The sequence below is a fragment of the Leucopleurus acutus genome, assembly GCF_964270905.1.
Source record: "Leucopleurus acutus genome assembly, chromosome: 3".
Classification (NCBI taxonomy): Eukaryota; Metazoa; Chordata; class Mammalia; order Artiodactyla; family Delphinidae; genus Leucopleurus; species Leucopleurus acutus.
Genome location: NC_139145.1, coordinates 124,542,520 through 124,568,207, shown reverse-complemented (window position 1 = coordinate 124,568,207; position 25,688 = coordinate 124,542,520). Strand labels below are relative to the sequence as shown.

Sequence of the window (25,688 nt, the reverse complement as noted above, 5' to 3'; positions counted from 1 at the left end):
ATGCTACTTACCAATATAGTTCTTTGACATGGCAACTTCTCTGACTTCAATGTGAACAGAGCCTCTTGGTATCTGCACTACTTCCATGTAGCCTGGAACACAGAAGAGAGCCAGTAATAAGCAGCATCTGGAGCTTTCATCAGAAAATGAGTGTTTAGTAAGCATTCAGTAATAACAGTTTCCTTATTCTTCCATGCTTCCTTTTGTACTTTATAAATTGCGAATAATGAGCAAATTCCCCTTTGGGTTCATGAATACATCTAAGAGTATTTTTCTTTTCCTCTCAAATTATCTCAAGATATCTTTAAAGTCTCAAGATATATAATATTGGTTCATTTTTTTTTTTCCCTCAACACATGGCGCCCACTTCAAGGCTCTGTGGGAATTCCCATCTTAAAGAAACGTGGCTAAATGAAGTCAAGTAGAAATGGAATAATATGTCCTTAAAATATCTAACCTGAAGCCATATTTAATATTTAAAGGACTGAAAGCAATTTGGGGGAAAACCATTGTCTGCCTGAATAAAGAAATTTTTAAAATAAGGGGGGAAATCAAATATTTTGGCTATTCCAAGTACACCAGAGGTGTGAGGAAGAGTTCTTTCTACACACTCACCTCCTCTGGGCAACGAATCATTGAAGAACCCTTCAATGGCATCACATGTGCTTCCATCCCCTCCACAGACTCGACATCTATCTTCCCTAGCATCGGATCCCAAAATATTATCACAACCTACATGCTGAAAACAGAGAAGAATATTCAGTGTGTCAAAAAGAGGAGGAGCTCTTGGACCCACTAACCAAATGAATATAACTTATTTATTTACGTGTTTTTCCAGTACAGGAAATCTAAACAGGAAATACTTTCCTCTTTCCACTTTTACCTTCATTCCCTAAGTAATTCTAGCTAACACTTCTCAACACGTAAGTTTAAAGAAAAAAATTCTGATTTCCCCAGGAATGTACACCTGTATTTCTAGCTTAGACTTCTTCTTCATGTACGGATACCAGGCTCCAATTCTTAAAATATTGTAATTTGTTGGCAATGGGCTCTTACTTATACCCTCATTTAAGAAATGCAAGAACTAAGAAAAAATGGCATATGGTCCTACACAACAAGGGTTATAACAACAAGAGTCTTGACTGAGCACTATGGTTTGCCCTTTCTAAACCACTGGCTCTTTTGGATATCCAATTTTTAGTGTTAGTGTCAAGGATTAGTTGTGGAATTCATGCCTGAGGAAATCTCTAAAAATGAATGAATACCTGTTTCCATTAGCTGAATAAAATTACCATAAAGAAAAGGAGATATAAACATGAAATTTTATTGTAGAAGCTGAAATTCTACCTTTCAATTTTGTATTTAATCATAGAAATGTGGCCTTCATATATTTTTGGCATATTTTGGCACTTAAATTTGTAATTTGACTTTTAGCCATTAATACCAGGCATGCAATGTCTGAATATAACCTGTGCCTGGGTCTTGGTTATCTGAAAAACATTTTTATACCGTCCCAGAAATAACTTTTTCTTCAAGTAAGTAAATAAACACACACACACACACACACACACACACAGTGCAACATCAGATACATTTGGAGACAAGTTAACCAGAAGGACAGAAACTTGCAAGAAATTATGAGACTAACTAAAATAGACAGTGTTTTTTTATCTCATCTTTCTCAGTTTCTGGCATTTAGTTTTATGTTTCTCTTTAAGGTCAAACAAAAGCAGACAAGGAAAAAAGTTAAGAAAACAGTGTTTTTTGTGGCTAATTTCTTATGATAAGATTCATACACAGGTCTAGGAAAATACCATGGATTTGCTCCTGCAATTCCCAACTGTTCTGGTTAATTCTCTGAAGTAAATGCATTAATAAGAGTAATTCTATAGCAAAAACCATTATAAATGCTTCAAAAGAAGACAAAATGGGAAGAGCATAGCTGTTTTACACTTTGAGGAAATATTTTGCTATGAAATATATCAAATAATCTTTCATTGAGAACACACAGTAGACATATGAATGAGCTGAATCCTCATTCCCCCTCTTTGCTATCATCTTGTTTGTAAACAGAAGAATAATGGAAATTAAATTCCAAAATATCTTCATAGCTCTAGCAATCCCTATAAACATAACTAGAACAACAGAATAAATCACACTTGCATGGTGCTTGAAGGTGAATGGATAATTCTACCTTTAACTATGTATATTTCCTTACTGAAAATTAAATTAAAATGCAGCCCTTTATTAAAAATTAGCATAGTATTAATTACGAGCTACTATATGAGAAAAAAAAGACAGAAGTCTCAAAAACCCCAACAAAAAGCAATGAAATTCATAATCTGAGCAACCTTGCATTCTCCATTGATACAGATATCCAGTGAATCTGCATTGCACTGAGTCCCATCAATCACCGCAGGGGCACGTTCAGTGTAGAAATTGTAACCTTCAGCCAAGCAGTTTAACGCACAAGGTTTTACCCCACCTGGACAAATATAGTAGAAGAGAAATAAATGGAGTGGTTCTCCTAAGGAACAGTGATTCAGTATCATCCACAGCATATTTACGATTGATAACAGACCATCACTCTCTGACTATATACCTAGATGTGTAGGTTTCTTTTCTTCTTTGCTAAAATTTCATGTTTACTTTCATTGCTTGTGCAACTTGAAGGAGGACCTGCTGAGTAATCTTAAGGTTTTAAAATTTCAGATATTTCCCATATATATTTTCAATATATTTTAGGTCAAAAGGGATCGCAGTGGAGGTAACTGAATGTTGAAAAAAATGGATGAAATAAAAGCAATTTTGAAAAACTAAAAAAATAAAGTTTAGGAAGGCCTTGAGAGTGACTTCGTATGACAAATAGAAATTTATGCAAATTATATCACTTGTTACTGAATACGATACAAAAACTGCTACTTCAAGCAGAGATATGGTAATTATAAAATAAAAGTAAACTTAGAGCTGCTTTAAACATATATTCCATGAAAGTGGCTCTAGCATGGAGATAAATTCTTATGAGATTAGCAAGTCAAAGATAAAATTAATTATAGCACTAAATTTGAAAAGTTCTTATGAGATTAATAAATCAAAGATAAATATTGGGTTGGCCAAAAAGTTCATTTGGGTTTTTCTGTAAGATGGCCAACCCAATATTACATAGCATCAAACATTTTTAGTTTAAATAAATTGAATAAAAACTAAAAGAAATAAACTTGAATAATTTTTTAAAAATCTAACTTTATATTGTGAATAAATGCATACACTAACTTGAGAATTTTCATTTTGTAACTTGAAATTTGTATTTCAATAGCTGTGTGTGTATTTCAAGGTTGACGTGAAAAATAGGTATAAATAGTAGCAATTTTAAAAAAACAAGCAGATTACATATCATAACTTCTCAGTATATTGGAAAAGTAGCAATCAATATGGATTTATTTTATTCAAAACTGAACATAAAAAAGCTATTTATAAAAATGTAATTATTGATTAAAATTAGGACTTAAAAATACTTTCTGTTGAACCTTTATTCCAGGATGTTTAAAACATTTTGGCCTTATTATAATGATCTGATAAAATTTCTTTGAAATAAAGAAGACTTCCTCTAAAAAAGAAAATTAGACAGAAAGGTGAAATGACATGCCTAGGTCTTAGTGAAGGCAGAAACCAGGTTTCTATGGGGTGAAGTAAAAAAGAAGTCAACTGAGTGATGGAGACAATGATAAATTATAGAGAGAACAATTGATTAAAGTAGATCACTGTTACAGTTGACTTTTGTCATGTAAGAAGATGGCCCAATATTGTCAGACATTGTTTTTTCAAGAGGAGATGAAAACATAGACTTTAAAAATATAAACTCTTGGGCTTCCCTGGTGGCACAGTGGTTGAGAGTCCACCTGCCGATGCAGGGGACACGGGTTTGTGCCCTGGTCCGGGAAGATCCCACATGCTGCAGAGCGGCTGGGCCCGTGGGCCATGGCCGCTGAGCCTGCGCGTCCGGAGCCTGTGCTCCACAATGGGAGAGGCCACAACAGTGATAGGCCCACATACCGCAAAAAAAAAAAAAAAAAAAAAAAAAAATATATATATATAAACACTCTTCTTGGAAACTCATAAAAAGTTTTCAAAAATACTGTGGAGGCTAAAACATGTATATAAGTAAAAACGGTTCCTGAACTGCCAGTTTACAACCTCTGGCTGAAGTCTGTGTTTTCTTCCATTTTCAATGTCTACAGGCTATAGAACTTCTATATAACATAATGTTATTATTAGGCTTAGGTTAATGATACATTTTGCTGTACTGAGAACAGAAATAACAAGTAATAAATAAAATAATTTCTTCCTGAACTGATAATCAAGGTATTATATTTATTTTTATAAGATTCTCATGAATAAAATTGCTCTAAATTTCCACAGATCTAACTGGGATTTTTTTTTTCATTACTACCCAGTGTAGTTCTTTCGCCATTTTTTATTGTAATGCTTTGGAATTTAATGCAGCTTTTTATGCACCAGACTATAAAAAGAGAACATGAGTCTTTTATTTACACAATTTTAGTATTAATTATGTAAGGTAGTATTTGATAGGCAGAACACATAAATGCTCTGGTTGTATTCCTTAGCCCACTGCACTGTGTGATAATAATACAAATATATTTATTCTTCCTTTATTGCTGAAGATGTGTTCAGCTTCCTCTGCTACAATAAGTTTTCAGAAGAGGTAATGTTATTATTTCAAGAAGGGATTTAAGATGATTCTCTGAATGGAAGGTCACATTACCAATTACCTTCAGTTAAAGCTTATTATGAATTTAGGGTTAATTTACAAAGCACACAATTATCTAGATGCTAATTATTAAATCTGTGAATTATTTCAGAGACTTACTTCTACAGTAAGACAAAACAATCCCAAATGTATATGCACCTAATAAAAGCAATTCAAAATACATGAAGCAAAAACCTACACCCACACACAAAAAGCAAAGCCATAAAACAGTTGAAGATTTTAACACACTTCTCTCAGGAACCGATTAAAAAACCAGAGCAGAAAAAAATCAGAAAGAATATAAAAGATCTGAACAATACTATCACGCAGCTTGACCTTGTTATCATATAGAACACTATATTCAACAACTGGAGAAAACACATCCTTTTCACGTATACATAGAACCTTCATCAACCTGGACAATAAGCTGTATCATAAAACAAATTTCAACTATTTTAAAAATTTAAATCATACAGAGTATTCTCAGATCATAATGTAATTAAATGATAAATCAATAACAAAAAATCTAGAAAAAATCAACTATTTAGAAATAAAAATAACACAGTTCTAAATAACCCCTGGGTCAAAGAAGAAATCACAATGTAAATAAGAAAATATTTTGAACTGAAGGAAATAAAAATACATCAAATGTTAGGAATGCAGAACAGTAAAATAAACCCCTCCCCCCAAATAATAATAAGAGCAAAAAATTAATTAGAAAAAAAGTACTAAAACCAAAAGTTGATTCTTTGAAAAGAGTAATAAAATTGATAAACTTCAAGCAAGAATGATCAAGAAAAAGAGAGAAGATACATATTATCAATAGCAGAAATGGAAGAGTGTATATCACTACAGATCCTATAGATACTAAACGGGATAATAAGAGAATGGTATTATCAATTATCTGCGAATAAATTGGACAACATGGAAGTAACATAAATTTCTTGAAGACACAAATTCAAAAACTGACATAAGAATAAAAAAATCTGAATAGCTCTTTATCTATTAAAGGAGTTGAGTTTGTAATAAAAAAATTATTTTCACAAGAAAATACCGAGCCTAGATGGTTTTATTAGTAAAATCTATTCTAAGGAAGACATATTATCAACCCTACAAACTCCTTCAAGATAAATAAGGATTCTATTTCTGGAAGCCAGAGTAACTCTGATACCAAAACTTATCAAAAACATGACAAGAAAAAAATTTACAAATCAATATTCCTTATGAAGATAGATGTAAACATCCTTAATCAAATATTAGCAATTAAGCCCAATAACAAGACAATAAATAAAAAGATAATAAATCATTATCACATGGGGTTTATCCTGGGAGTAAAATGTCAGTTTGACCTTATAAAATCTATCAACTAAGTCACTATATTAACAGAATAAAGAAGAAAAACACATATAATTAATACATGCACAAATTGTACTGAAGGGCCAAGTCAGTGAATTAAGGCAAGAAAATAAAATAAAAAGGTCCAAAGATTGAAAATAATAATCTCTATTTCCAGATAACATGACTATTTACCAAGAAAATTCTAAACAATCTACAAAACAACTATTAGAACTAGTAAGGGAATTTAGAAGGGTCACAGAATACAAAGTTAATATGTAAAAATCAATTGAAACAATTGAAAATAAAAAATTCTAAACTTTTATTTACAGTAGTGTCAAAACCATAAATTACTCAGGAATAGATTTAACAGAAGATGTGCATGACCTTACACCTAAAACTATAAAGCATAGCTGAGAGAAATTAAGGAAAACATGGAGAGATATACCATGTTCATAAATTGGAAAATTCAATATTGTTAGTATATCAGTTTTTCCTCAATTGATATAAAGATTCAACATGACAAGAATCATAAACCCAACATGTTCTTCTGTAACCATTAACAACTGAGTCTAAAATTTATATGGAAATGCAAAGCACTTAGAATATACAAAGGACTCTTAAAAAAAAGATCAAAGTAGGAGGAGCTTACACTACCCATGTCCAAGACTCTACAGTTAATCAAGTCAGTGTGGTACCAGCATAGGATTGACAAATAGATCAATGAAACAAAATAGAGTCTATAAATACACTAAAAATACATACCATACCCCCAAATTATTTTTAGACTGTAGATCTAAATATAAAGATCAAAACCATAGGCTTTTAGAAGAAAATATCTTCCTGAGTTAAGGTAGGCAAAGATTTCTAAGACAGGACATAGAACACAATGACCATAAAATTTAAAAAAAATAGAATTCATCAAAATTAAAATCTTATACTCATCCAGAACACCATTTAAAACATAAAGAAAAGCAAAGAAAGTAAAGAAAGCCATAGGCTGTGAGAAAATACTTGTAAAACCTATCTGATAAATGAACCACTTGAGAATAAAAAGATAAATAACCAATTTAAAAATAGGCAAAGGCAAGAGGCACATGCTGCTCAACATCACTAATTATTAGAAAAATGAAAATCAAAACTACAATGAGGTATCACCTCACACCAGTTAGAATGGGCATCATCAGAAAATCTACAAACAACAAATGCTGGACGGGGTGTGAGAAAAGGGAACCCTCTTGCACTGTTGGTGGGAATGTAAATTGATACAGCCACTATGGAGAGCAGTATGGAGGTTCCTTAAGAAACTAAAAATAGAATTACCATATGATCCAGCAATCCCACTACTGGGCATATACCCAGAGAAAACCATAATTCAAAAAGACACATGCACCCCAATGTTCATTGCAGCATTATTTACAATAGCTAGGTCATGGAAGCAACCTAAATGCTCATCGACAGATGAATGGATAAAGAAGATGTGGTACATATATACAGTGGAATATTACTCAGCCATAAAAAGGAATGAAATTGGGTCATTTGTAGAGATGTGGATGGACCTAGAGACTGCCATACAGAATGAAGTAAGTCAGAAAGAAAAAAAAAATATCGGATATTAATGCATATATGTGGAATCTAGAAAAATGGTCAGATGAGCCGGTTTGCAGGGCATATATAGAGACACAGATGTAGAGAACAAACGTATGGACACCAAGGGGGGAAAATGGCGGGGGGGTGGGAGTGGTGGTGTGATGAATTGGGCAATTGGGATTGACATGTATACACTGATGTGTATAAAATTGATGACTAATAAGAACCTGCTGTATAAAAAATAAATAAATAAAATTCAAAAAATAATAGGTAAAAGATTTGAACAAACGTTTTATAAAAGAGGATATATAAATGCTCAATAAGCACATGAAAACGTGCTCAACGTATTCAATGATCAGAAAATGCAAATTAAAACTTCACTGAGACAACATTATACACCCACCAGAAGATGACTGAAAACACCAAATGTTGGCAAGAATGGGGAGCAAACAGAACTCTTATACACTGTTGATGGGAGTGTGACTGGTACAATCGCTTTGGAAAAACATCTGGCAGTTTCTTTTAAAACTAAACTCACAGCTACCCTATTGCCCAGCAATTCCACCCCTAAGTATTTACCCAAGAGAAATGAAAACATATGCCCACAAAAAGACATACACAAATGTTCATAGCCACTTATTCATAACAGCTGAAAACTAGGAACAATCAGGTTTCCATCAATAGCAGAATGGATAAACAAACTGGTTAGTACAATGGAATACTGCTCAGCAATTAAAAAAGAATGAACTAATTACATTTGCAAGGACATGGATGGATCTCAAAAACATTAGGCTTAGAGAAGCCTTGGATAAAAGAGTAAATATGCCATGATTTCCTTTACATGAAGTTCTGTAACAGAAAAAACTAATTGATGGTAAGGAAAAAAATCAGAACTGGTTGCCTCTTGGAAGTAGGTAGAGGCAGCTACTAAATGGGAAGAAGTATGAGGACTATGAGAATTTTGGAGGTAACGGTAATGTTCTATAACTCAGTAAGGTTTTACAGGTGTATGCATTTGTCAAAACTCAGGGAAAGTACAGTTAAGTTGTGTGCATTTCATTGTACATAATCTTCCCTGAAAAGAAAAAAGAAAATAAATATTGAACTGCGGTTAAACTTATACAAGCTGAAGCATCTAGAGGAAAGTATACTGATGACTACAATTTACTTTGAAATGCACCTGAAAAATAGAATAAATTAATGAATGGATAGAGAGATGACTAGACATGTAATAAAGACAGTATATTAAAAATATTAATGATAGAATCTTGGTGGTGGGCAGATAGTTGTCACTGCAAAATTGTTTTAATATTGCTCTATGTTGGAAAGTTTTCAAAGTAAGATGTTGGGGGAATTCCCTGGTGGTTTAGTGGTTAGGACTTGGTGCTTCCACTGCTGGGGCCTGGGTTCAATCCCTGGTTGAGGAACTAAGATCCCGAGAGCCATGTGGCATGGCCAAGAAAAAAAACAAAAAACTAACTAAGATATTGGAAAAACAATAAATAAAAGTTTTTTTAAGAGTACATTCTATTTTTCTAAGAGAAAATTTTAACAAAATTTAGTTTGTATTTTGGGAGCGTAAGAAAACTTCTTGTGCTTACAGAGCAATTAGCGTCTGATACTTGCCTAAAATAAAGAGCAAAAAATGTTTCCCTGAAAAAGAACAATAATCATCTATGGAAAGATCCTTGGTCTGTGACCAAGAAAGACACAGATTTTCCTGGCCTCTTTTGAGTTGATTTATATCATTATAATTTGTTTTTAGGGTGATAATTCCACACATTCAATAATTGTAAATTATTATAATATAATGTCTATACACCCCAAGGAAGTCTCAAGAACTCAGAAATATTACTTGGATTTACATTATTTCTAGGAACTTTGTACCTTGTTAAATAGAATTGGGTTTTAAAAAATGATTTCTGATCATTTGTACTAACATATTAACTTTATTACAGGGAAACTAAAACACGAGACCTTTATAGTATTAGAAGCACTTTCCTGTGATTTGCAAACACTAATTTTTACTAGTATGTATATGAATGTACAGGCATGTTTGTATGTATTTATATATTCCTTTATATTTGCAAAGCTCTCAAGCATGATGAAAACTCTGCCAGGTTATACATTACCTCCAGTATAGGGTTTCCAGTTATAATACTTTCCACGGAAAGGCATATTGTCAAAGTCTGCACACTGTTTCTCTCGAAAATCTCGGGCCCCCAAAGGACATGGCTAAAATAAAATAAAATCATAAATAGTATGATTGTTGAAAAATACCAAAACCAAGGGACAATGTCCCTAAAATTAAAAGTGCCTGAACTCCATCACATTAGCTTACTCCCTTATTCTCTGGCTATAATTCTGGCATTTGCTTTACTGTTTTACAACCAGTATTATGACTGAAGTGTCTGAATTATAATCTTAGCCACAGAAGAAATAACTGAAGTAACTTAAACAAAGTTAAGTGTTAGACAGTTTCCATATAACTTTACACTCAGACGCATCTCATAGTCCACTTTGCAATCAATCCATCAGGTATCTCCTTATAAACAGACATAAAAACTAGATGAAGAAACTAAAACACAAAATCCTTTTCGGTAACAGTATTTGAGGTCCAGTTGCCACAGCTACTCCCAGCTCTTTATTTTAAAAAATCAAGAGGCAGGTTTGTAACATGACATTCAGCACTATTAATTGTGGTTTGGATCCCAACTACTATAGCTGTTTACTGTCTAGCCCTGACAAAAACCATATTTTAAGATGTGGAATGAACTGGGCAAAATGCTAGGCCTCACGTCTAAACACCTTTAAATTCAAGGAATTCGGACTTATTAAGATTTACATTTAATCTATTAACATCACAGAAAATAAAATACTAAATTTTCAAAACATGTACATGTGTTGGGTGGTGGAGGAGAGAAGGATGTTGAGAGGGTGAAGAGATGATTATTTGTTTTTAAAAGTTTGGAATGCTTCTTCTACCTAAGTTTTTTAGGGAAGAAAATCTTGCCAATCTAGTTAGGTCTGGATTTCAAATACCACAGGGCCATCCTAAATTTAATCTTAAAGTTCACAAAGAATTAAAAGTATAACTTCTCATAGTGTTTGAGGAAATATGACCTAATTTGACTTATCTTTTAGAATTCTGGAGCAGTAGCACTTAAAAATCAAAGTACTGCTTTTGAAACATGGGTGGGGCAAACATTTCCCTTAAATATGACAGAACAAAATAAGTCATTAGATAAAAGTCTCAATTGTGAATAAATGGCGAGTATGCTACAATCTCAGAGATCATTTTGAGGACATTTTACTACCCTCCCTTAGATCTCTACATTTACTTTATACAGTTTCCTGAGATCAGTACATTGCAAATGGTCCCTTGAAGCATGTGCAAAACTAATAGACCACAAGGTGCAAATATGTGCATGGTCATCATTACTTCCTATATACTGTGGTTAAAATTTCTACCATATCAAGTCCAAAGCCGCATATTCTGAAAATAGTGACAGCAGGTCTACGTTCTGTTATGAGCCTTGCATTTTAAAATATTTTCTGCACGTTAAAATATGACACTGCAATGCTAAACCTAATGGTTCTGCCTGTCGAATTATCCTTATTTGCCTTTTAAAAAAATGAAAACTATTTACCATAGGTTACATAGTGCATGACGCTGGAAGGATATGCTTCCAGGGTCTTTTGTTTCATGGTGTGCTTATCTTTGAAATAAAGAAATGCTTCCCTTTACAAGCCATTTTCAGGAAATCCCAGAAAATGACCAAGGTTGTCAGTGGCTTTGTCATGTAGCAAGACTAGTTTTTAAGCAAATATCATCAATTTAATAAAACACAGGTAATTTGAAATCTAGCCACAAGTTTTCACATAATACTTAAGTATTTGTAAAGCACCAACCACCTAAAACTTTACCCAAGCATGACTTTCAATCTATTTGGAGTAACAAGATAAAAATGGAAAAGCTACAGCCCTATCTCAGGCAATAAGTATATGACAGCGCATTATAGATTGTCTACAGGTGCTATATATAGGTGAAAGATCAATGCGTCATGTGATTAGTTAGGGAAATATTTGTTGAGGAAGAAAATCTTGAGTATAAGAATTATAATAAAGTATCATACATACTTATTCTTTATAATATTACAAAGTATTATAGGAACTGAGCTGGTTAAGAAAGAAAAAGGACTTCTATTAAAAATGAAGCTAAGTAAAGCCATGGGGACAGGAAAGAAAAGATCATATTTTGCGAATAGTTGGACAACAGCTATCCCGGATGAAAGAAAGGAACTGTATAGAAGCATAACAGATAACATTTCATAGATACGGACTGGTTAAAAAAAAAAAAGCCCTGAATTAATAAACTAAGGCACTTGAGGGCCACTCACTTAAAACAAAACCAAACAGGGACTATCCCTGGTGCTCCAGTGGTTAAGAATCCACCTTCCAATGCAGGGGACGCAGGTTTGATCCCTGGTCGGGGAACCAAGATCCCACATGCTGCCGGGCAACTAAGCCTGTGCACTGCAACTACTGAGACTGAGTGCCGCAACTAGAGAGAAGCCCCGTGCTCTGCAACGAAGAGCCCGCCTGCCACAGTGAAAGATCCCACGTGCTGCAACTAAGACCCGACACAGTCATAAGTAAATAATAAATAAATAAATAAAAATAAAAAGTCTCTCTTCAAAAAAAAACCCAAAATGAACAAAAATCCTATTCTTGACTATCTTGTAATTATTATCCTAGATAGAAGAGAAGTAAAAGGTCCAAAAGGAGGATATTACTGTTTAATGACAAACTTGGATAACATTTCATAAGATTTCTGATCTATTCTTTTCCTGTGATAACCACTCCCAGGTTCAGCATAATAAAAATATTAACAATAAGAACACCTACTTACCTTTTTCTAAGCATTTAGTAAGTACCTATCTCATGGCACACTGTTCAGAGGTCTCTAGATCTGTATCTATTTAAGCTCTCTCAACACTCTCATAAGGTAGTTATAATTAATAATCCCATTTTATAACTGAGTAAATTGTGTCCAGGAAGGCTGCTTAGTAACAGTTTCAAGGTGCAAAGACACTTCCTGCATCTGAGTGGGGGCCTCCTCTGGACTCTCTAAATGCTACAATAGGTTTTTAAGTTCTTAAGATGTACGAAAACCTTATAGGAGTAACTTGGGTTCTAGACCTAGCCTTGTCTTTACCAGCTACAAGTTTATCTGCTCCAAACTACTTTTTTCTTATTTACAAAATGAGAGGGCTGAAAGTAAGGATTTTGGAGTAAGACAGACCTGGATTCAATTCTAACTTATGTATTTAATTCATAGCCCTCAGCAATGTACTTAATTTTCCAAGCCTCATCTATAAACTGGAGATAACACTAGTATTTACTCAGTAGGTGAGGATTCATGTAAATTGTTTAGCTCTTTACCTGGTACTGGTAGCACTCAATAACCATTAGCAGTTGTGTGGTCTTTGGTCTAGGCATCCTTAGACTCATTCCTCACCATTCTCTTGCTCTGCTCTTTATGTCGGGGGAACAAATCTGCAGGCTCCATTTCCTAGGCCTCTGTGTCAGCTGACTTCTGGTTGAGTTCAGGCAATGGAAGGCACTAGTGGGAGAAGCCAGGGTATTTCTCTCATTTCCTCTCTACCTCAAGCAGCATCTTAGGCAGAAGCAGAATATTTTTGTGGCTCCAATATCAGACAACAGCCACCCCCACCCCCAACTGTATGGTTCCAGATTCTGCTGTGTGATTTCAGCCTCTAGGCTTTAATAAAACTACCTCCTTCCTATGTTTTTCTGGTAGGAGTGGTGGTATCTTTCTGCTGATGCTGATCTATGGGCTTGTCAGCCTCTTCCATTATCCACGTAACCAATTCTTTGCATTAGATTCCCTCTGTTTAAATATTTAGAGTGGTTTATATTATTATGGTTGGATCTTACAGATAAAATAGTTGATGATGATGATGATGAAGAAGGAGAAAAGAAGGAGGAGAAGGAGGAGGAGATAGTAGAAGTGGTAGTGGTACTTGGGAGACTGAATAGAGATATGTTTCCTTGTGTTATATTTTGCAATTTATTGGTTAAGGGTAGAGGTTGGCAAACTTTTTCTGTCAAGGGCCACACAGTAAATATGTTAGACTTTGTGGGCCATATAACCTCTGTTACAACTACTCAACTGTGATATCATAGTGTAAAAGAAGCCATAAACATTATGTAAATGACAGTCAGGGCTGTGTTCCACTAAAATCTTATTTACAAAAAGAGGCAATGGGCCAAATTTGACCCAGAAGGTGCAATTTGCCAACCCCTGATTTCGGGTGTTAACACATAAGATACAAATGTCTGGCAGCATTTTGCAGAAGAACCAAGCTCAATTATTAATTTTTGAGTCAATACAGAATCATACACTTTTAAGAATTGATGTCAGAATATAATATAATTTGCAGAAAATTCTTAAACTTCCTGTACAGTTACCCCCAAAGTGGTCACACAATCTGTATAATCTACAGAAAGATAGATCAAATACTTTTCAGACAGCTGCAATTATCATCTGGTTCTTTCTTTCAGCCAAAATCTGTCTTCCTTCCCATAACCCAGTGGTCTTGCGCCTTTCTTCTGGACCCACACTGAACAAATCTAATCCCTTATTGAAAGGTATCTAGACCTTGATGGCTTTCCTATGGGGACATAATAACTTGTCATTAGTACTCTTAAAACCAGGCACCAAGAACTGGCCTGAAGTGTCTTTTTTATATTCAGCAAATATATATAAAAAGCTTTTATAAATAACATAGGATTCTAGGCTCTGGAGAATAAACCAATCAGATTAGGTCCCTGCTTTCCTGGAGCCCACTGTAGCTGGAGATGAGAAAGAAGAAAAATAAAGCAGGGTACTAAGGTGGCGGGGTGGGCTGGGCGCGGGTGAGGGAGTTGTTTTAAATGGTAGAGCAAGAGAAATTCTCTCTGATAAGGTGGCACTTGAGCAGAAAGTTAAAAGAAACTGAGGAAGTGACTTACATATAAACCTGTGAAAAGAGTGTTCCAGGAAACATTAAATGCAAAAGCCCTGAGGCAGGAGTGTTTAGGATGTTCACAGAAAAACATGGAAGATGGAAGGTGCTGTAAATTGGAAACTGTAGTAGACTTGGGGACTTGATCCCATGCCTTTCTGTTTCTAGCATATTATCAGCTAGTGTTCTGTTCTCTTGATTTAAATGTTTCCTTCAGTGAATGCTCTGAATCTTGTGTTGATTAGAAATAAGCTCAGTAGGAGTTGTGTATTCCGGCTGCAAAGAATGAGAGAGATCAAAGAAAAGAGTAATTTCTTAAGGAAAAATTACATAAAATATATTTTTGTTTTGTTTAAGAACAGTGGAGAGTTTAGGGAGTAATGCTTTTTAAGTTACTCAAGTATAATAAATGTTGACACTATGCAGAAACCGCAACAGAAAACAGTAGGCATAAGCAACAAATTTTTAAAGTGAAGCCTGACAGGTTTTCAGCCTCCTAGTGTTAACACTTATCAAGCATCCTCTTCTAAAAAGTAACCAGCAGGGCCCCACATAAATCCAGAAAGCAACACTGCAGGTCTCAGTATCTTTTGATCTTAGTATTTTCAAAGATACAAAAAGTTAATACTAGTATCTTTTTTCACTACTTTTTTTTTTAGAGAAATATGTAAGTTAGCACATTCTATAGACTATCTTATGCTTCCAGTTATACTGATAGATTAAAAAAAAAAATTCCTTGGGGCATAAACGTTGCTGCAGAAAGAAATCTCAGCTTCTGCTGACCAACTGTCCAGGGGCATTTCTGTTACTAGAGTTGTAATCTGGATTTTACCCCAAAGAATAGGTGACCTTGGAAAGTCCCGGAATCTCTTTGTGCCTTCTTTTCTTCATTTGCAAAATACACCCCAAATACCCTTACCTTAAAGAGCAATACATCCCAAAATGTTTTCCAAATGAGGAAAACTCTGCAAATACTGTATTATGTCTTATGGGTAATAAAGAGTGAGAAGCAAGCCGAGAATGAAACTCTTTCCCCCCTTTCCCTTTCCTCTTTTCTTCCTAAAAAAAGATGCGTAGGCTGGGAAGATACCAGCATTCCTACAGGCTGGGAAGATGCCAGGATTCCTACAGCCTCAGGGAACACAGAAAAATGAGCAAAACTGGCATTTTGTTCTTCTACTCCCCTTCTCTCTCTTTCCCACCTTCTGCTTCTTCTTCCTTTCTTACTTTCATGCCAGATGCACTTGTGCTTCTTCACTATTACACTAGACCAACCTTCTACACTCCCCAAATTTAATGTTCTTTTTCTTCAGGATAGCAGCATACTCTTAGTCAATTATACCCTGTTAGTTGAAGGAGCATAAGTGGAGGCTGGATTTCAACCTTTGCTTTGCTTAGCAAGTCATGCACTTGACATGAGACTGTGAAGAAGGGACACATTTCTGCTTGTTCACCCAGACAGGAGTGATATACATAAAGATGCCAAATGGGCTAACAAAAGCCTTGCTTCCACACCCTCTTTTACAAGTTGCAAACAAAACTCCTGATTTCCTAATTATAAGGTACTGTCTAATTAGCTCATTAAAGTAATTCACAAGGGCATTTCCAAGGTTAAATTTAGTGTTCAATGCATGTAGTGAATCATTTCAACCCCAGTTTTGAGGCAAACTTCTCATATTTTCTCCCCCAAATAGTTTCTGCTTTTGGGGGAGTAATTTCACTGTACCTTTACTTTTGAAGAAAAAGAAAACAAAAGCCTGATAAACCTACATTGTCTAGACAAACTTAAATCTGGCTGTCATGTTTGATACCATAATCTTGTATGCAAGTTTTCAAAATTAAAACTACTTCTATATGCCTTGCATGGCCTAAATTTAATTTAAATGTCATCTATCCATAGCATGACCCTTTCCCCTAAGCCTGTAAAAATGTTAAGAAACAAACTTTTACTTTGTGATTTTTTAAACGTCGCTTTAAAGAACAAAATAAACAAGCAAGCTCTATTCTGTGCTTAAAAGCTAATCTTTATTTCTCACAACAAGATGCACGCTATAAAATTCATACTAACCTAAAGATTAATGACACTGCTCCTGCTATTTTTTGCCATTTTATATATATGTGTATATATACATATATCTATACATATATACATACACACACATATATATACATATATATGAAAGTATACTTTTATAAGTATATTGAAGTATATGAGAATAATGTGGTTGATACATATATGTTTTCTAATTATAACTTGGGACACAGTTATAACACTGTTAGTTAATGGATCAACTCTGTACCTTGGCATCACTTACCCCACACCTTTCCCTGGGGGCAAGGTCTGTAGTTTCATAATTGTCCTCAGCTATCTGGTTCTGCTGTAGGGTAAGGTTAGACTGGAAGTAAGACAATGTCAAAGGTGACCAAACTCTTTCAGAGCTTACTGTGCCACACCCACCTCCCAAAGGCTCCATCTGAGTGCTAGAGCAGCACTCAGAAATTCTATGCCTTCCTGAATCCCTTCCAAGACACTAGCCTGTTGCTGAGCTTTAGTTCCTCATTTTAAAATATTAAAAAACAAAACAAAACCCTGTCCTTCCCTATAAAAGTGATTTGAAGATTTGATGAGGTTATATAAAAAGTACTTTGTAATCCATATAACATAAATGTATACAGTAATAGCTACACTGTAGCAAATACAGATTAAGTACCAGGGATAGCACTAGATGTTTTAAAGTATTACTTCTTTTAATTCTCAAACAACCCTGCAAGTTTGATATAATTATACTCTTTATATAGGAGTTCTCTGAAGTTTAGTCAAGTTAGGTATCTTGTCAAGGTAAAATAGAAACAATCCTGTTATAGTCAGGATTAAATTTAAGTCAGTTTGAATACAAAGTCCATACCTTTTTCACTACAGTACTACTTCCGAATATAGGCTATACTTTTCCTGTGTACCACAACCAAGGCAATGACACCATTTAATGACCTTACACAATGAAGAAGAAAAAAACTGCAGAACAGCATGCACCTCTAGCAAAGCTGACTGAAAAAATGTCCCTGTACTAAATAACCTATGCTTAAATTTTAGAACAGACCACAGATGACCTGGAAAATCCTTTGTCTCCATTGTTTTTTATAGTTTTGATGCATAAAATAAAGGAGGAAATGAGATGTGTAAGATGCAAGAATAATATGACTTCACCCCAGCCAAGGTGGAGCTTAGGCTTTTCACCAGAAGTTCTATCCTAGTCACATTATCAAGCAGACATGCAAATCACAAATAAAATGGAATAGGAAAAACACACGGATTTTCTGGAAAATAGCTAAGCAACACCAGGACATTCTTTTTAGAAATGTAGAAGAGTCCTTTGCACAGTAGCTAATATTTCTTCTTTAGGCTTTGATATAAAATTTGGTTCATAACCTCAATATAGCAATATTTTTACTCTTGACAAACATCAAGTTTTCAAGTATTTATAACACTGACCTATAAATTCTGCTACTTAAAATACTTATACTACGTACACCAACTTTTACCCTCTGAGAACATTTTGCATGATAGTTTCAGTCACTGCAGTGAAAAATTGCTCAGGAAAGCAGAAATGCCTGCTTAATAGTCAATATTCTTTTGTGTCAATAAAAAGGAGATTCCATATACATAATAAAGTATTTTTTTAGCAGCTCTCGAGCAAACATTTTTTAGAAGATTGAGCACAGATCTTGGGTCTTTATTTCTCATAATGGCACTACCTGATAATCATGCTAGTTCCTACATTTGCTCATTTATAAGAACTGTCAGGACCTTAACAATCATTTATCTTTAAGTCCAAAGAGGAGAACTCAAACAATGAACTCTCAGCATCATGACTTCCATAAATCTCTGCTCTCCAAACCCAAGTTCTGTAAGATCATATCTATTAGATTAGTCTATGGTCCCAAATATTCTATTGAAGTTCCTGGTTTAATGGTGAGAGCAAACTTCATCCAAATATCCTATGTCTTTAGTAGATGCTCCTGGTTTCTCAGTAGCTTCAAGCCAAAAAGCATATTCATTTGTTCCTGCCACAGCTATTGTCTTTACCTGGTATTCTGTCCTAGAGACCATGATGTGAATGTTAAAGAATGAATCTTTTTCTAGATGCTTTTGAAGGCTCCTGAGGGGGACCAATGGTGATGTAGGGAACAAACTGCACATCCAATACATCCTGATGCAGATAACCAGTCTCAGAGTCTATTGTGTGAATACCTTTGGCCTCTAGCCTGGTTAAGTTGCTGTTGAGAGTGGTCAGCCAATTTTACAGCTGGTTATCCTTTTTGGTTTTATTTTAAAACCTTAAAGATTCTCTCTTTATAAGTTGCCTCTTCTATTTCTGTGGATCGCTTTCTTTGAAACTGGGGTAAGTAGGACAGGACTTAATGGGAACACTGTTGTCTTTCCACTGGAGAGCTCTTCTCTTCTTACCATTCCTGTATCCTTCAAATGTCTGTGGTAGGAATTACACTGGCATTAGGGAGAAAGTGTGGCTATCTTGTTTTTGTGCTTGCCACTTTTTAAGACTGGCCTGCATTGGTTCTAGGTCCAATTTCTCCTCAAACCTAAGCAAGGAGAATACTGTCAGCCTTGTATGTGTCAATCTGATTCACTAGTGTAGGGATCCACATAGGAGAAGTATCAAAGCTTCAAAATAATGAAGTGTTCCTTTGTGGATATATCTCCTTTTGTCATAGCTATCAGACATTATGAATCTTAGAACTGATAGTGTTTGCTTCTTTACTCAGGTTACTAGGAAACTCAGAGCAAAATCTATGGCCCACTTTTAGTGAGTGAAAGGACCTTGTGGTACATATTTAAGGTACTGATCCCAGCCTTATATTATTTTTCCTTTTCTTCTGATTTTCTAATTTATTCTATTCTTCTGTTGTGATTTTAATGAAGCTAATTCAATTCTAATAAGAGTTATAAATAATAATATAATTATTATTACATGTAAAAACGTAAGAACTAAGCTGTAATCTACAGTACCAGCTGGTCAATCACAGAAAAGATAGGGTCAAAACTGCTATACTATATGGCAAACTGATAGGCTGTTTGGAATGGGTCGCAAGATCTTAAAAGAAATGCAAGTAGGATGTATCAAATATACGTTAATCAGGCTTATATCTCCTAGATTTCCTATTTTCTATTATAACGTGCTTAAGTTATTAGAAAGTAGAGAGCAAGCCTCAAAGATTCATGACATTAGATAAGGAACCCTGGTGCTCTTACCATTTGACTGCCTAACATCATCTCATTCTGGACACTGATTTGAAAATTCTTCCAGGATCATTTGAATTTGTCCCTTGTTTTATCCCTATTTAAGTCTCCAGAAAAGCTCTTGGATCACAAATGACAAAGTAACAATGCCTATGAATTGTTTTCTAGCTCTTGACGGTCAAACTGGTTCTAACTAATTGGAAAGTTTTCTCTCACATCTTATTTACAGGGTCACTCAATATGATGTGTAAAGTATTAAATTAAATAAAACATGCACTAAGGCAGGAGGCTGATTTGATAAAAGACAAGTATACTCTCTTGAGTCCCTTAAATTAGAGTAGTTCACACAGACACCCAGGCATTATAGAAAAAAAAAAAACATTCAAAACATTATACATTATAGAGACAAGAGGCCAATGTACAAAGAACAGGCAGAAACACACACAGAAATGACAGAGCATGTGGCCAAAGTGAACAAAAAGAAGAGTGTGAGGTGAATGGTCATCATGTACAGCACAATTTTCATCAGCTGTTCAGCTGTATAAAGGCAAAACGTAGTTTGATTTCAGCTGCTGTATTTCTTAGTGGCACAAAATAACTCAGTCACTTATGAGCTAATTTGTGTTGCAGAAACAAGGCTGTAACAAAACAGATTATAACACAACTTTATAGCATAGTTTTTCTAGATTTATATTGAACAAATGGAAATTAAAAATATCTTACCAAGTCAACTCACCACTGAGGAGAACTCTCAGTATGGAAAGAAAATATGGTTAAAATAATAGGTCTGGTATGTAGTAAGTGCTCAATAAATGTTAGCAGCAGCTACTACCATCACTACTACTGCTACTGGTACTACTGCTAGTACTAGTCCTACTACTACCGTTACTACTTTTGTTGCTGCTACTTCTACTCGTAAAGATGGAAACTAAAAGAGCTCTGATGCAGACACCTGTGGCACTCTCAATATCTATCACTCCCTACTTTCTTGCTAACAGAATTCTGATTTTTGCTTAGGAATCTACCTCTCAGAGAAAATGACTCTAACCCCATTTTAGGGGCATATCTAGATTAGTCAAAACCAATTATGATAATACCATTCCTTTTGCCCATGACTGGGTTAAGGGTGGGCATTCGGCCTCCTGGCCAATAAAACATGAAGGAAGTCTGATGAGGTAGCAGGGGAGAAGCTTCGGAAAAAACTTTTCATATACTTAAGAAAGACACACTGGAGCACTTAATCTCTTCTCTGAATATTGTCAGGGTAAGAGTACCTTAGTTGCTCTGATGTTTCCTTGTTGATGCTTTTGAGTTTGCCTTCAAAAATTATGACCTTACGGCATTTCCCTTACTATCTGGTCAGCTCTTTGCTGATTTTAAAATGTTAAAAAAAAAATCTTATTCAGCACTCTCTAAAATATTTTTCTGTCAGAATAATCTGTCATTACCAAAAATAAAAATTTCACGTTTGTTTCTAAAATGAGCTAAGATTGATTTGACTTGTTTTGAGAATTTTATACATAATATTTACAGTCTTCTTTTTATACTGTTAAATTTTTTTTAATTGAAGTATAGGTGATTTACAATGTTTCAGGTGTACAGCAAAGTGATTCAGTTATATATATATATATATATATATAAATATATATATATAAAATATGTATTCTTTTTCAGATTCTTTTTCACTATTGGTTATTACAAGATATTGAATATAGTCCCCTGTGCTTCAAAACAGAAACAGACCCGAAGACATAGAAAACAAACTTATGGTTAGCAAAAGGGGAAGGGGGAGGGATAAATTAGGGGTTTGGGATTAACAGATACAATCTTCTTCATAACAGTTATTTTTCTACTGCATAGCTTGACTAGCTTTGTGCTGCCCAATACAGTTGTCACTAGCCGCATGTGGCTATTCAAATTTAAATTAGTTAAACTTAAAAATTTGGTTCTTCTGTTGCACTAGACACATTTCAAGTACTCAAAAGCTAATTTGACTACTGGCTACCAGGCTGGACAGTGCACAGATAGAATATTTCCATCATTGAGGAACGTTCTCTTGGACAGTGCTGGGCTAGATTATGTGTTTTGAAAGTTTAAACTTTCATGTATTAGATTACATTTTAAAAGGCTCCAGTTTACACAACTTATGTTCAGACAGCTTTATTAACTTGGATAGCGTGAAAATAAATTTTGGTGTGGTAACTGAATTGTCTCAAATTCTGAACTAGTAGAGACAAGATTAATGAAGAAAACATAATTATTTGTATATTAATGATACATATATGTTAAATATATCTCCTTAACATTTGCAAAAAGCTGAAACAGAAGACAAAGATAGTAATAGAAATGTCAACCTACCAATAACAAACTCCACAATCTGAGCATCTAAAACATAGTTCATGGGTAAAATGCAACAAGCCTGGCATGTGTGTCTGGCATGGTTTTTTTTCCTTTTTCTGTTACCTATCATACATTATTCATATTGTATAGCACCTGTGTTATTAGACCCAAAATGTGTGCCCACCTCTACAACTACATAACAGAAATAGATGGGAATTGAGAGGTCGGTTTGCCTTTCTCACTCCTACCTAACACAGTCTAAATATGCAGTAGGTACTCCATTCTTCTTCCCTTGCATAAAACCTCTATTTTCCGAGATTCATGTTATTCATCCAAATCACTATTTGGTTTCATCACTGCTTTCTCCCAACTTTATGATGGTCATTTCCCCTCATTTGTTAAAGAGCTTGATACCTGCTTCACAGTCTCACTATACCCTCCAAGTCCTAATAACATCCTGAGTGAATCCAACATCCACACGGAAGACTCCCCAAACTCCCTAGCCTTAACATTCCTAGAACTCCTTCACCTCCACTCAAGGTTAGGCATGCACTCCCATGGCCACACTCCAGATTTGTTCTCACTGAGAACAGTCTCACTTCTCATAACTTAAATTCAAATACATTCCACTCTCTGATCCCCTCACCTGCTATCTCTCTCACCCTGTTTTTCCTACAATACTGGTTCTTTAATTTTTATGCATTTTTCAAAGTTACATCCTTAATTTTCTCCCCGCTAGCCTTCTTTAGACTCCACTGTCATTCCCTAGTATAGAGTGAATGGCTCAGCTCGTCATTCTCACCAGTATCCTTAAATTCTTCTTGATTTGTTTACTGTTCTGTTGTAATCTCACCTTTCCCTAACCCATTTTTATCTAAAGCATAAATCTGAGGCTAAATCTTTTAACCTACCCACCTGGCACTTAATTCTCTTTGTGCCTAGAATGCTTTCATTGTCACTTCCTTCTTTTCTGGTCAGCTGCAATTTGCCCTTTCAGATCTTTAGCTTCCCATGGGAAGAAATCCTTAAATCCCTAATTAGGCTATGTGACAATTCCACATGCTTTTATAGCATTCCATACTTATTCTATCATATTATATCATATCATATCACTTATCACCCTGCATTGTGATTTTCTGCGACTTCCCAAGAAATTATAAAATCCTTGAGGGCAGAGCCTCTCTCACTCTATCACAGTCTGATAAACAGTAAGCACTCAATTATTTGTTGAGTGAATGAATAAATAATGCTGGAAACAATATAATCATTGTAATTGAAGCTACATGTAATGAATTCAAGATGTAAATTTAATAGAATTTACGATAAATAAGCTATAGAGTGTGTTAGAAGTAGTATGAGGGGAAATAGAGCAGGGTAAGGAAGATTAGGAATCCCAGGGTTGTAGGGAGTAGGGAGGGTTGCAACTTTAAATACAGTATTCAAGCCAGGCCTCACTGAGAAGATGACAGCTGAGTAAAGGTGAGGTAAGGGAGTTAGCGATGTAGATATTTGGGTTGGAAGAGTATACAAGGCAAAGGGAACAGTCAATGCAAAAGCCCTAAGGTGGGAGCATGCCTGGCACGTACAAGGAGGGAGGCCCGTGTGGCTGGAGCAGAGTGAATAAGGAGAAATATAATAAAAGATGAGTTCAGAGAAGTAATAGAAGGCCAGATTGTGAAGGCCTTGCAGGCCTTTGTAAGAACTTTGGATTTAAGTAAAACAGGGAGCCATCGAAAGGTCTTGGGTAAAGGATATACTGAAACGGAATCACTCTGCCTCTTATACTGAGGGCTGTAGGGAGCAAAAGTAGTATCTGGAAACCCACGGAAAAAGCCACTTAGAGTAATCCAGTGAAAGAGTGGTAGGCAGCAGTAGAAGCAGTGAGAAGAAGTCAGATCTATGATATATTTTGAAGGCAAAGCCAATGGGATTTTCTGAGGGATTGGATATAGTCTGTGAGACAGAGAAAGGAATCAAGAATGACTCAAGGGTTTTTGGCTTGAGCCAGATGAAGTTGACATCTGAGATGGGAAAAACTGCTGGAAGAACATGGTTGTGGAAATGTTTTGGAGACAGCATTTGGACATGTTAAATAGTACATGTCTATTAAAAGTCTAATAAATGGTAAGACATGAGTCTGAAATCCATGGAAGAAGTCTGGGATGAAAATATAAATTTGGGGTCAAATAACATATGAATGGTATAAGCAATGAAGCTGGATGAGATCACCAAAGAAATGAGTATTGGTATGGCAGAGAAAAAAAGGGGTAAGTCCTGGGTACTCTGACATTAAGAAGTCAGAGAAAAGAATAGAAACCAGCAAAGGAGAATGAGAAAGAATAAGTAGCAATATAGAAGGACAACCAAAAAGCTACAGTGTCATGGAAGCCTGGTAAAGATCAAGTAAAATAAACACTCAGAACTGATTATTGGGTTTAGCAACATGGAAAACATCTTTGACTTGGCAGGAACATTTTCACTAGAATGTTGGAGGCAAAAACTTTATATGAGCAATTTTAGGGAAAAATGAGAAGAGGAATTAGATATGGTAAGTATTTTTGTTTTTGTTTTTTCAAGATAGGAGAAATAACAGCATGTTTGTATGGTTATGGAAAAACCCAGAAGAGAAGATGTTGAAAAAATCATCCACATGTTTATGAATAAACAAGGATTAGGATAGGCATAGGGTTGGAGAGCGTAAGAGTGAGGAATAGTGTGGGAGTGTGGGTAATAGTCTGATGATATGAAATTAAAAGCTGTGGTTTTTAGATAGGAGGAAGGAAAAATTATCTGGGAGGAGTAATAAGATATAAAGAAGATAGTCAATTCACTTCCAGGCCCAGTCTTTCAAGAGCTAAGGGAGAAAATACATGTCCTTAACTTTAGAGGCCTGCAGAGGAAGCAGTATCTTCAGAGGACAGCCAGTTTCCATTAGAACAAGAAGGTGAAGGGAAGAAAAATTCAGAGATGTCAGGATGTAAGGGATTTTGCTGATGATGGACCACGAGCTTCTGAGGGCACAGAAGAGTTTCAGTGGTTGGGCAGGGATGAGAAACAGAAGAAGGGATATGCAGAGATTTATGGAATTGGATGGCAAGAGATGAGGAGTGACATGGAATTCTGGGACTTCTTGCCATGGCAAACATAAAATGGAATAAAGATTAATCCTTGTTTCTTGAACTCAAGAAAGATAACAGTGGCAAAGCTGTGAGTGTTGGGGGGCCAGGGAAGTTCAGGGTGTGTGTGTCTCTCTCTTGATTCCTACTGGGGGAGAGTGTATTTGCTTCTAGTGCTGGAGCTTTCTCTTGATTCTTAAAGGAATTGATGGACCTGAGGCTGGTTCCATTCAGTTTCAAAAATTCATGTG

The 25,688-nt window shown here is 35.2% G+C and overlaps 1 protein-coding gene across 1 annotated transcript in view; it reads right to left on the bottom strand.

The window, feature by feature from the left end:
* Positions 1 to 25,688, bottom strand: part of ADAMTS6 (ADAM metallopeptidase with thrombospondin type 1 motif 6) — a gene marked incomplete at both ends in the record, with an annotated part of 263,234 nt that overhangs the window by 60,540 nt on the left and 177,006 nt on the right. Inside the window, 4 exons of the mRNA XM_082837370.1 lie at positions 12 to 92; positions 616 to 739; positions 2,352 to 2,485; positions 9,826 to 9,928. Coding sequence (XP_082693496.1) covers positions 12 to 92; positions 616 to 739; positions 2,352 to 2,485; positions 9,826 to 9,928 — 442 coding nt within the window. The remainder of the gene's footprint in view (positions 1 to 11; positions 93 to 615; positions 740 to 2,351; positions 2,486 to 9,825; positions 9,929 to 25,688) is intronic.